This window comes from Vicugna pacos, chromosome 6 (assembly GCF_048564905.1).
Source record: "Vicugna pacos chromosome 6, VicPac4, whole genome shotgun sequence".
NCBI classification, from domain to species: domain Eukaryota; kingdom Metazoa; phylum Chordata; class Mammalia; order Artiodactyla; family Camelidae; genus Vicugna; species Vicugna pacos.
Window position 1 is genome coordinate 8,881,624 of NC_132992.1, and position 13,736 is coordinate 8,895,359.

A 13,736-nucleotide genomic window follows, 5' to 3' on the forward strand; every position below is an offset into this window, starting at 1 on the left:
TCAAGAAAGGCAACACAAAGAATATGAAATAGTTCTTTGAGATTCCAGGGCAGCGGTCCAGCGCAGAGAGGAAATGCCAGTAACCTCCCAACCAGGAAGGCGCCATCCAACCCCGCACCCGCTGAGCAGCCCCAGGGCGCGGGCAGGGGCGCCTGCGCATGCGTTAGTTCCGCCCCCCACAGGGCGGAGGGTGCGGGCGGGGGAGGGTGACGCCACGCCTCCGCTTCCGCCGGCTGCCGGGTCTGGAGGAGGTCGGGATGTTGCCACTTCCGCCGGGTCCGCTCTCTGCCTCCGGGTCACCCGCTGCCGCCGCTGCCGCTGCCGTTGCTGTTGCCGCTGTGGCCGGGGGACTAGCCCGGGTCTCACAGCTGTCGGAGGGGAGCGGGCTCCGCTCGGCACTACCTTCTGCGACCTGGCCGTCAGCCCTACGTCGCCGGGCTGGAGGGGCGAAGAAGACGAGGAGGCCAAGGCTTCCTCCGGGGTAAGTGCGACTAGGGAAGGCTGAGCACGGCGGGTGTGAGCTGGGAACAGGCCTGGGGGGCGGACGTCTGAGGGGCCCTTACCCGGGACCGTCCGAGGAAGGAAGCCCAGGGCGTTGTCCGTTGTGGCGAGCGCCATAGGAACTGCCTCGAGGCGCTTCCTGGATCCCCGCCCAGCTGAGGCCCCCGCCCTTGCCTGGGCTTCTGCTTACTTTTGCCATCCTTGCTTCCCCTGTCTTCGTCCCACCCCTTTTCCGTTTGTGATGGTTTTGCGCCGCAGGGAACTTGCCTTCTCAGCCCCCTTCAAACTCCGCCGTCTGGATACGGTGACTGTGTCAAGTTGATCCCTTTTTGTCACCAGCGTCGGTCCTTGTGCAGAACAAAGAAACTTGGACGTCTAATGTGCTCCACACCCTTGGGGAACAAACACGGAAGCGGCGTTTGTAATCAGGCTTTAATGGACTTTCCAACGCCCAAAGCCGAGTTCTGCGTGGATTCAGACACTACCTTGTACTTAAATACCTGGCAAAAGTGATTTGGGTTTCCTGGGGTGTATCTAATGTCACTGGAGGTATACTAGGTCAACTCAGAAATTTATATGAGTCTATTACGTTGCTTTGAACTTCCCCTAGTCTTCCTGTTCTGGGAGTCCTTTGAGGGCACGGCGCTTGCCATGTTCATCCAGGTAGTCATAGTGTCTTCCATATCGTTAGTGGAATGAAGTGTGTGGTTGCATTTTGGTGTTGCTTTTTTCGTCCTCTCTCTTTTTCATTAGGACCTTTATTTCTCCTAATGCTTAATTTTCAAATTAACCGCATTTTATCTCTAAAATTGTATAAGAATTTCTGCAATTTGTAAATGGATGTTTCCTCAGAATTGTAACTGAAGTTACCGTATCTAGTTACCCTACAACATATTATCTTGATGATCTTGCACAGCTTTTCCTTAGTTCCGATCATTTAACGTTTTCTCTAAACTGTATTCTTTTCACAATCTCCTCTATTGCAGCCTAATATTATTGTTGGGTTTAGACAGGAAGTATGATAGGTCCACTTCTGCAAACCTGGGGGTTGAACTAGATGAGCATAAGTCAGTGCTATTGTAGTCTTACAGGACTTAGAAGCTATGTGTAAATCTGGCATTACGGGCTTATTCTTTATAAAGTTGCCAGTGAACTGGAGACAGTGTACTGTATTGAAAACAGTCTTGGTCTAATTTGGGAACCAAGATACAGTGTCATTTGTCTCTATTGTATAAGATAAAATGGGGATAAAAACACCGATGTTTTATATGACACAAAATTTTTGGTTGGAACGTATGAGATGATGAATGTACAAGTGGTTAGTAAATGTGAGAAGCACTCTTTGGAAAGGTGGTTTTCTTCATTTCATCTGGAGTCATGCTGCTAGATAGAAAGAGCAGCAGTGGAGAAAGGCACCTAAGAAAGGAAGTGTATGTAAATATATTGGAATATCCGATAAACTGGTCTTGGCTGACATTGAATCAAAAGATGTCTTGAAGCTTACATTCTCTAAAGCAGAGTACTAGTATAATATGATGATAGTGATACTCCAAATTTACAACTTTTTATTAAATCTAATTGTAACTCTACAATGAAGTGTTAGAGATCAGTTATTAGACAATCTTAAAGATCTCAGAGCATCTCCAGTATGTTCTGCATACTTATAATATGATAAATGTACCTTTTGTAGGTGGCATAATTATCCTGTGCTTTATTATCTTCACAATTTTGAGAAATGTCAAACCATTGTAATTCTTCTTGAACTTTGTGTTAACATCTCTGATAGAGTATCACATTTAATTGAGGTATATAATTGACATGATATTTTGTTTCAGGTGTACAACATTGAGGTATAATGGACATTGAACATATTAATTTAAGGTGTACAGCATGAAGATTCGATATTTGTTTATATTGCAAAGTGATCGCCACAATAAGTCTAGTTAATATCCATCACCGTTCTTAGTTACACTTTTTTTCTTGTGATGAGAACTTTTAAGATTTACTCTCTTAGCAACTTTGAAATATCTAATACAGTAGTATTAGCTATAGTCACTGTGCTGTGCTGTACATTCCCAGGGCTTTTTTTTAGCTGGAATCCTGTTCCATTTGATCCCCTTCACCCATTTAACCTACCTCCCACCCCTCACCGCTGGCAACCAACAGTCTGTTCTCTGTGAGCTTGACTTTTTGGGGGGTTTGGTGTTTCTGTTAACTTGTGAGTCAGCAGTATTCTGATTTCCTTCAAAGTGGTTCTGCTTATATTGCTCCTTTCTTGTTTGTTTCCTGTTCCTACAGCTGCTGATGACAATGTGCTTCCAAGAGCAGTCCTCTCTCAATAAACTTTTTATCTGCCTAGTGTACTTTTTCCTCTAGAATTTGAAATGGTTAAGAGTGAATCTGTCTCTCCTCCTAGGTTCTGTTTAACTAGCTTAAATAATTATTCCCAAACTAGGTATCCATAACCGTATGCTGTGATGTATTAACATTACGAGATTCAATGATGTTAAAGTAAGAACTGAATGAATCAGCTGAGCGGGCCAAAGGACTCTGGCTTGCTGTGTATATTTTCACGTGATAGACTCGTTCAAGTGGTAAAGCAGCTAAAAGACATGGTTTGTCCTCTCGAATTTATCGAGATATGTATTTTCTCTTACAAACAAGGAATGATTTTACCAACAGAAATTGACACTATGTGTAGATAGGTTGGGGCAAATGTTTCCACGACTCTTTTTGAGGGGTAAAACTTAACAGGAAGCCTATTTATATAGGGAAATTAGAAAAATAAGCTTAAGAGATTGAGCAAAACACAGACACTTCAAAAAATTTCTAGTGTAACTTTGTCATTGTTCTGGAACATAATGGTTTTTTGTACAACTTTGTGTGTCTTTTGAATGTTGTAATGACATAGTAGATAAGGCAACCATATAATATCACCACAAGTTATATATACATGGTTTTAAAAGTTAAATAACTTAGAAAGATTTGCTATGAAAAGCCTGATTTTCCCCATCCCACTTTCTTCCACTTTGTTATTAAAACTTCTAGTGATAATCTAGTAATACTTTTTCTCTCTGAAGAGTTGTGTGTTTTACTGCTTTTTTAGAAAATAACTTTAGCCATTTGTTGACTTACTCTAGTGTAAGTGAACTAAATAACTTGTTTATACCTCTTGGCCCCCAGAATTGTCACAGTTTTTGTTGCGCTGTTAACCAGTTGATCTTAATGACTTTTTAAGCAATATACTTATACCTCTATTTTTTATTTCATCAACCATACCAAACTCTAGATCCTTCATTGTGTAAAATTAGGATACTGACACCTCCATCCTTCCTTGGAAAAACTAAAACTAAAATTTTTGGACCAAGGTAAAACATGTAGTTGCATTAGTAGAAATATTCGTTAAGTTCAGTATCCGAAAACTCACGTTAAACTGTATGAGAAAAGCTTGGTATAGATATGAAGCAAATCAAAATGTAGCATAATTCATTTACTGGACAGTTAATGAATAACCTTTAAGTGGCTCGGGAATTATGGCATTGGAACTGTGGAGAAGGAAATATAAAAGACCGCACAACACTTGGCTCTCCTGAATTGTGAACATGTAAATGCTATTTACTATTATTTAGTTTCTAGAATTAACCTCTCCAGAGGACAGAAAATTTAATTATAGGTCTAGAGTAGAGAATGTATTTATTTAATTTTAGTATTTGTGTCCCTTTCCCCAGTTGCTTTTACATAATTTATAGTTCCTAATAAATGTTAAATCACATACTTGAACACATATGCATATATGCAACTGGAAAGTATTTAATTGCACGATACCCTAATTACCAAACAGTGATTACTAGAATATATATACCCTGTTTTCTAATTGGAAAAAAAAAAAGTGGTAGTTGCAACCCAATAAATGTATTTCCTGACCCAGGGTGGAGGTGTGAACTAAGGTATAAGATTTTTGTGTCTTTTCGGAAGATAAAATGGAAAATAAGCTGTTAAAATTTTTTCCTCTTTTTTTTTCAGGACATTGGCTCTCTGGATTATCAGGAGCCTATAGTTGACATTGAGTCCAGGCTGAGGATGGAAGGTGTAGAACTTAAGGAAGAATGGCAAGATGAAGATTTTCCAATGTGAGCAATGCTTCCAAATGAAAACAAATTTAATACAAAATTTCACAATTTCTTTATTGAGATGTCACTTATTAACTGAATATTGGGTTTCTTAAAGAAACTCAGTATTGAAAGGTGTGCATTTAATACTAGTAAACAAAAGTTCCTTTCTAATAGACTCATTCTCTTGTATCCCACTTTCTAACCAAATATGTATGTGATCTTCTATAATCTTTTCATTTTTGTTTTGGACACTCAAGTTTCAAATGTTTTACTGTTATAAACAGTGCTTTAATGTGGTATTTGTTAGAGTCAGTTTTCTGGGGAAAGGGAATCTTGAGTTGTCTGTAAGAACTGTTAAATTGCGTGCTTTATCTTAAGAAAAAAACATACTAAGTAAATAAGGAAGAGTTTTCTAGATTATCTGGCCAGGTATCGTGACACATTTGTATTTGTGTTTACAACTCTGTTGGCACCAGTTGGGTGAAGAGAGAAAACGCAAAGGCAGAGCTTATATTTAAATGATGCTTCCATGACATGATGGTCAGAAGACCATCCAGTGCTCAAGAAGTTTCGTTGGCAGTTGGAATACTTAGCAGTTGGAATAGGGAGAGTACTCAGTTGTGTAGCACATCATGATAATAGTAGTGTAGAAGTGCTGAGCTCAAAAGTTATAGTCATATATTCCCATTGTGAGTGGCAGCTGAGCTTCGTCATCATACATAGGATCACACATCACGTTAAATTCGTGCATTTGAAATATGTGTGTTTTGTAGGTGGCTAATGATTTTTATATTTGTTTTGTTGTATTTAAGAGCAGTTACAGAAGGAATTTATATCTTTTATGTGTTACTTATATAAATATGTAAGTTAATTTGGGCAGTCTGAATTTTCTTTAACAGTGGTTTGTAAATTACTAAAGCTTAAGAAACATTGCTTAATTCAGTTTTCCACATAATTGTTTCTATAAGCTCTTTTAACAGATCTTTGAACTTGAAAAAAATTTATTTTTAATTTCTGGGTGAAAAAATTATATCTGTGTCTTCTAGACCTTTACCGGAAGATGATAGTATTGAAGCAGATATATTAGCTGTAACTGGACCAGAGAGTCAGCCTGGTAAGAACCTGACACTTAGTTTCAGTGATATTATAGACTTTAAGTGTGCTATTTTTTTTAACACATTTCTTTAAGATAAAAAGATATACTCAGTTTTTGATCCATCATAAGGTGCCAAAGGATAAGTTAAATGTTTAGGAAAGCATTTTTGCAATGCTTTGGAAATTTAACTTTTCAAAAACATACCCTTGAGTTTCGGAAATTTCAACAAACGGGCGACAGGAGATCATTTTTAGTAGTGAGAGGGGACTGTAAGGTCTGCCTCTGTTATTTAAAAAGGCAGATCCTTGCTGGGATGTGTCATCTTGCTGTGATATAGAAGCAGGAGTGATCAGAATCCAAAGTTGATAAATTAGTGCTTTGGAATTGTGTTTCATTAATGTTACCTTCTCAAGATATCTTTTCTCTTACTCAATTTGTGCATCTATGCATTTCTTCTAAATGTATCTTTCACTTTGTTTACCCATTCCAGGCTCAGTAGAAGTTAATGGCAATAAAGTAAGAAAGAAACTAATGGCTCCGGACATTAGCCTTACTCTGGATCCTAGTGATGGCTCTGTGTTGTCAGATGACTTGGATGAAAGTGGGGAGATTGACTTAGATGGCTTAGATACACCATCCGAGGACAGTAATGAATTTGAGTGGGAAGGTATATGTCTCATTGTTTTTACCTGACCTTTATTAATGAATGTTTGTGCTCATATATCTACATGTTTCTGCAGTGGCATTTTCATATTAGGATAATTAGAAAACCTTAAAATATGATCATAAAGCCAACTAGAATCAATGATTAAGGGATTCTGTTGAAATATGATGTTATTCTTTTTAAAGTTCATATATTTGATATTAAGATATGAAATTCTGCTAGCACTGAATATCCTCATGGTCAAAACTCTTCATAGTAGTGGCTTTACTTTTAATTGCCCAGTGCTATAAAGTTATGTTTTTTCTTAATGTTGCTCTCAAATGCTTGGTAATTATGACATGTTCTTTTATTCAGTCAATCAACTAAGAAAAAAGCTTTGAAGAGACATATTCTTTGAGGAATTGCTAGAAGTAGTTGAGGATTTGCAGAGGGACTTCTGAGGCATTTTTTTTAGGAAGATTTTTTTAAGTAGGTTTGCCTGATAGTGCAGCACTTTGTAAACCAACTTGAATTGATGTATTCTCCTAGCCCCTTCCCTTATATTCCTTATTAGTTAATTTGGAATTGAAAGGAATTGGCATGTGTTTTGCTTTACATGCTTTCTTGAATTAGGTAATTACTGTATATAGTGTCTTTAAATAGTCATAATACTTTTTAATATATATATAATATTTCATTTTTAAAATGACTTTTACTTCAAAGCAGTGTTTAGCACTAGGTATGTTATCTGCAGTAAAGAACAAGATCCTTAACGTGCTATATCTTTTGTTCACTTTTTCTTCCCTATTTTACTGGTTCAATAAGTGGTCCAGTAATAAGCAATATTTTATAAAGATACTGAAATAGTTTTCTGCCTATGTGTTTTGTCTCTTCTTTCTTTAATGCTGCTGTAGTCATTTCCTGGAAGGATATTTTCCGTTAACAGCTTTGTCTTGGAAACAAACAACTAACATACAGTAGGTTTCCCTTCCCCCATCTTTTGGTAAGGACTATGATACTAAAATTTTGAAAATCATTACTTGATTAAAAATCACCTAAAATGCAATCTTAAAATGTAAATTATACCTAATCAATGGTGCTTATGCTTTGGCTGATGTCCACTTAAAATAGCCTTCTGCATGTACACTTCAGAATATTGTCGATAATTTTCTACCTGATAAAACTGATCAAGTGAGAAATAATTATTGAACAGTTAACCACTTTCTATCTTGTATTAAAATGTTCGGGGAATAATTTTTGTGCTCAACAACAAAAAATATTTGGCCCCTGAATAGTTGCTTTCCGTAATCCATAATGGTACCTGTCAAGGACAGTGTTATAAGTAGAATCTGGAAAGGCATTGTGAGGCCAACTGTGATTTTCATGGCTCTATGAATTATCTTTTCTGAATTTGTGGATGGACATTGCACTTTGATTAAGTTCTTACTGAATTAGGCAATACAAAAAAAAGTTAAAGAACTATGATTTCCAGAAATATAATTGGCCTTATCAAGAGCAAGCCTTTTCCTCTGTTATACTAGAAATACTTTAAATTCCACAGAAGGTATAATGAAACATTCTCTGAGCAATCTAATTAGATAGTAAAGTGGTTAACATGTAATCTGATTTTTATTGCACAATAATAATCTGTGATTCAAAAACCTTTTATTTTGACAGATGATCTTCCCAAACCTAAGACTACTGAAGTTATTAGGAAAGGCTCAATTACTGAATATTCAACAGCAGAAGAAAAAGAAGACGGACGACGCTGGCGTATGTTCAGAATTGGAGAACAGGACCACAGGGTTGATATGAAAGCAATTGAGCCCTATAAAAAAGTTATCAGCCATGGAGGTAAGAGTTATGGAAGATAGTTCAGATTTTGTAATACAGTATCAGGGATCTGAATGCTTAGGGTCTCACCCTTGAGACAGTGTAATTTTGAAAGCATAATAAACATTTATGATGTCATTTTAGAGATGTAACAGGTTTGAAGTGAAAGGATAAAACCAACATTTAAAGTTCAACAGGTGTGCAGTGAGAGCTGCCTCCCTCCCAGCCCTGTCCTCTATCTGTAGTTACCCCAAACTGGAACTTGACTTTCTCTCCTTTTAATCCATTTATAATTTATATACAGTGAAACACTCTAATCCTCTTTTTTTTTTTTTTGAGTATTTGCAAATTCCGTCCCCCCCCCAGCTTCATTAAGATAAAACTGACATAAAACGTTACGTTTAAGGGGTAAAACACATTCATCTGATAACATTATATATTGCAAGTGGTTACCACCGTAGCACTAGCTAACACCTGCATCACATCACGTAATTACCATTTCTTTTTTGTGTTGGAAACATTTAAGATCTACTCTTTCGGCAGCTTTCAAGTACATAATACATGATTTGTTTTGCTGCTTTTTTGGGGGGAGGTGGTAATTAGGTTCATTTATTTACTTAATGGAGGCACTAGAGATTGAACCCAGGACCTCATGCTGAATACACGCTCTACCACTGAGCTGTACCCTACTCCCAATATTGTTAACTACAGTCACCACATTGTACATTAGTCCCCAGAATTTACCCATCTTCTAACTGGAAGTTTGTACTTTGACCAACATCTCCTCTGTCCCCTCATCCCCCAGTCCCTAGTAACCACCATTCTATTCTCTGTTTCTGTGAGTTCAGTTTTCAGATTTTAGGTACACATGACATACAGTATTTGTCTTTCTTGTTTCCAACTTATTTCACTTGGAAATGCTCTAGTCTTAAGTGTATACATATACAGTTCACTGAGTTTTGACAAATGCCCATATAACCATATACCCATATAATCTACACCCCCTAGACAGAACATTTTCATTGCCCCAGAAAATTCTCTATTACTCCCTCTCAATGAGTACCGTCTCTCCATTAACCACTATGCTGATACCTACACTATGATTAGTTTTGCCTGTTACAGAATTTAATGTAAGTGTAGTCATTTAGTATATACTCTTTTGTCTGCTTCTTTCGCTCAGCATGATCATTTTGAAATTCATCTGTGTTGTAACGTGTATCTGTAGTTCACTCTTTGTTACTACGGAGTGGCACTACATCGTGTGGATAAGCCAGTATGCTTATCCATACTTTTTTTTAATGGACATGTGAGTTGTTTCCAGTTTGAAGTGTTATGATTACAACTGCCATGAACATTCTTGTACAAATCTTTTGTGGATATAAATAAAACCTGGCCTTCTAAAATACTACTCTTTACCCTAAAATCCAGAGCAAATCATTTAACTTTACCACAAAGTAGAGAATTTGTTCATTCCACACTTTTATGAAACACCTACTTTACATATTTGAGGGATATACAAAATTAAGGCTTTGTTCCTTTACAATTTTGCAAGTGAAATAGGAAAAGCTATGAAGTGCAGTTGTAACTTCTGTCAGTCTGACTGTGCTGTATATGGTCTACCTCAGCACTTTGTAAACAGTGCCAGGATGCTAGCAGTAGTCAGAATGCAACTTACTCTGTAGAGCATGTCATATTACCTGAAATCCTAATGCAGGACAGGAGGCCACGTAGGTGCAGCGGGTTAGCTATTTCAGGTAGAGTCATTTCCGCTTAATTTACTCTTTACCCAGTGCATTCTTCTGCTTATTTCTGTAGTCTTCATTTATCTGAAAGCAAATCACTTGAATATTTGCAGTTACATTATTCTGCCTAATTTAATCTTATTCAGATGAAGAAAACAGGATAATATGGATCAGAAGGTCCACAGACACTCATTAATCCAGCCAGCTCATTGGAAGCAAGTTGTGAGACCTGCCTCATGGTTTAAACCTAATGTCTTTTAGAAATAGCGCTATATTTTTCTTGGGGGAAAGTAATTAGGGCCTTTTTATCCTATTGAATTACCACAATGTGTTTTGTGACAAAGGGATTAAGAAAGATAGTGAAGATTCTGATGTACTTGAAATGATCTAACCTTTTCAGTGCATGTTTGTAAATAATGGAAATAAAAGTCAAAGCAAAAATATCTGTCACTGATTACAGCTTAATATCTGTATTATAATTAAAACAAACATTTTAAAGATTATAATTAAAACACATTTCAGCACTGTTTTTCTTCCTCTTAGACTTATATCAGAGGTATAATCTTTTCTTAGTTGTAATACCCTAACATCTGCAAAATGTTAGACATCATTGAATGTAAAACTATTTACTTTTTTTTTTTAGTACTGTCAGTTACAGTGTGTCAATTTCTGGTGTACAGCAGAATGTCCCAGTCAGGCATATCCGTACATATATTCGTTTTCATATTTAAAACTTTTTTAAAAAGCAACCACTTTAAGTATAGGTTGCATAAGATTTTGTTGGGGATGTTGCTGTATTGTGTCTGCTTAGATTATATCACTATCTACGTGCTAAAATAAGACTGGCTTTCTGAGTATACTAATTTAAGTGAGTTTCAGGTTTTTATGCTCACCCTTCCCCTTCAGATTTTATTCTCTTTTTGAGAAGAGGAGATATAAAGATCTCTACAAGACTATACGGTCAGAACAGAAAATGTATTTTTGATTCAGAAACGTGTAGACTATATCAACCATAATCGGTATCTTCTGAACACTCTTCAGGGTAGAACCGTGCTGATGATTTTGTCTTCGGATTGTTTTTCAGGATATTATGGGGATGGATTAAACGCCATCGTTGTGTTTGCTGTCTGTTTTATGCCCGAAAGTGGTCAACCTAACTATAGATACCTGATGGACAATCTCTTTAAGTAAGTAGATCATCACAAAAGTGTTTGGACAGAATTGAGTTAAGTACATCTCCCATTTAAGGAGGTGAACTTTAGCTGGGTAAGAATTATCAATATCTCAGTTCTGGTTCCTTAAATGAATTTTTTGGCACTGTGAAACTATCCATTGTCCCCCTCAAAAAAGAAAAACTGGAAGGGATATTTCAGATTATCTGTTCTAACTTACTATTTTACATTGGAGGACACAGTAAGTGTAAAGAAGTACCTTATCTCAAAATCAGCTGGCTAAATTACATTTACCCCCAAGAAGCCAAATGTAGCTAAGCTGATTCAGCTTTATTTCCAGAGTCATTCTATTTCTCAACTTAGTGCAGTTTAAAAAAAAAAAATGTTGGGGAAAATTTTAAACATATACAAAGATAGAAATACATTAAATATTTGTGTAACAATTACCCATTTCCACAAATAACAATTTGTACTTTATTCCCACAATTTATACACCCCCCAAGGTAAAATTTGGAAGTAAATCCCAGATATCATATCATCTATAAACGTTTCAATAAAGATTTCTAAATGAACTCTTCTTTTCTTTAAATAATCATAATACCAACTAAAGCAGTTTTAAATTTTTAATTATTTTTGCTCTCACTGAAAAGGAGGGAAAAGAATTGTGTAATTTGGAAAACCTGGTTTGGTTCTGCAAAGTGACATTTAAAACTTAAACCTAATTTGTTTTTACAGGTATGTTATTGGCACTTTGGAGCTGTTAGTAGCAGAAAACTACATGATAGTTTATTTAAATGGTGCAACAACTCGAAGAAAAATGCCCAGTTTGGGATGGCTCAGGAAATGCTATCAACAGATTGATAGACGGTATTGTAAATACAAGTTAAAAGCTAGTCTGAATAATTTTTATAATGGCCTTATTAGATTAAATTTTATTTTCTGTTGCCACTTAAAGGCACCATGTATCTACTTCATAAATTAAGTTTATTAATTTCATGACAAGTTTCTGTCTTCAAACTTACAAAAATCATTCTTTATTTCTCCTTATTTATACCACATCAAACACTTTCCTATAATTTACGTTTTGGGGAAGGATGGAGAATTTAGCACATTTCCTGTTCTTGTTATATTCTGGATCTTGCCTAATTTATAGTGCTTAGGATAATATGTTTCTTAAGATGCTTGCTGAGCTATAATCTATCTTTGGAATGAGCTCTAGAATTGTATTCTCCTGGGAGTTAGTCATCCATGCTGATGGAAGGAATTTTGATCCTCCGTTTGGTTTGATTTGACCATAGCTAATTCAGACTGGTTTAATCAACTCCAACCCATTAAAGGGTTTCTCTTCATGCCTGCACATGACGTTGGCTAGTTCTTGTGATTAGGACAAAAAAAAAAATCCTTACTGATGCCTTTATTTAAGTGTGAAATATACTGCTAAAACAGCGGTTTTTATTTTTAACATTTTAAGTTGTCTAGGATAATGCTTTTAACTTTCAATAAAAATTTTAGACTCTGTAAGAATACATTAGATCTGAACCACGTTACCTGTTCTTACGGTCTCCGCTCCCACCGTTCTGCCAGCCCAGTGCCTTCATGGTGTTGAAGAAATTAGTAACAGTTGCCCCTCTGAAAAATGAAAACAACTGACTTTTATATTCAGTGTTGGCCTCTACCCTGATTGACAGTCCTGAAGACAAGTGAATGTATTCTAGGAGATATTTAATAATAGGCTACACTGTGGACATAAATTTAGTCAGATTCATCCCAGTAGGTAGGACCACTGGAATTCAGGAGTGCATTTGCTTGTCTTTAGGAATGTCATATCTAAATGACAAGTCTTGGATGAGAGGTTTTCAGTTGATTTTTTTTTGTATAGACTTGCACATACTTACTGATTTGTTTGCTCTTCCTCTGGCATTAGAATTTGTAGAGCTTTTAAAACTTTCTTTTTTTTTAAACTCCAGGTTACGGAAAAACCTAAAATCTCTAATCATTGTACATCCCTCTTGGTTTATCAGAACACTTCTGGCTGTTACAAGACCATTTATTAGGTAATCTTCTGAGAACCATTTTCTTTAAAAAAATAAGAACATGAACTCCTTGTATGAATTTCATGTTAGTTCTGTTGGTCAGAAATACTAAGATAATTATTTTTATTTTCTCCCATAGCTCAAAATTCAGCCAAAAAATTAGATACGTCTTTAATTTGGCAGAACTAGCGGAACTTGTCCCCATGGAATATGTTGGCATACCAGAATGCATAAAACAGTATGTTTTGTTTTATTTCTTTGCTTGTATTGGATCTTTATATTTTGATGTGCAAGAGGCAAATTTTTTGATACTCATTCTTTCTCACTTCATATAGTATACATATTTTGTAACTGCTCATTTTTGTACCAAAGGAAAGAGAAGGGAGACACTTTGCAACCTCTTTCCCATAGGTCACCGTGTTCTTCAGGCAGTCAGTTAAAGTAGGAGGAATTGTTTCTGGTTGTGATTCATTTATATTTTTAAAGACTAGTTGTAGTCTAAGAGATGATTTCCTAATTGGTCAGTACTGAAGAACATTCTCCAAACTTGAACATCCTGCTCTCCAAATTTGCATAAGGTCCTCATGGCATCAAATAATGATTT

The 13,736-nt window shown here is 36.4% G+C and overlaps 1 protein-coding gene across 4 annotated transcripts in view; it reads left to right on the top strand.

The window, feature by feature from the left end:
* BNIP2 (BCL2 interacting protein 2) overlaps nt 1-13,736 on the top strand; it is a 178,110-nt gene that overhangs the window by 156,668 nt on the left and 7,706 nt on the right. The window contains exons 1-9 of one of the 4 annotated variants that reach the window (XM_031672713.2): nt 142-481; nt 4,525-4,631; nt 5,660-5,727; nt 6,200-6,376; nt 8,030-8,206; nt 11,012-11,114; nt 11,835-11,966; nt 13,067-13,153; nt 13,272-13,370. In XM_031672713.2, coding sequence (XP_031528573.1) covers nt 4,582-4,631; nt 5,660-5,727; nt 6,200-6,376; nt 8,030-8,206; nt 11,012-11,114; nt 11,835-11,966; nt 13,067-13,153; nt 13,272-13,370 — 893 coding nt within the window. In that variant the 5' untranslated portion in view covers nt 142-481; nt 4,525-4,581. Of the gene's footprint in view, nt 1-141; nt 482-4,524; nt 4,632-5,659; nt 5,728-6,199; nt 6,377-8,029; nt 8,207-11,011; nt 11,115-11,834; nt 11,967-13,066; nt 13,154-13,271; nt 13,371-13,736 lie in introns of those variants that run through there. The other 3 variants (XM_006210992.4, XM_072962320.1, XM_072962321.1) reach the window with 3 other exon arrangements.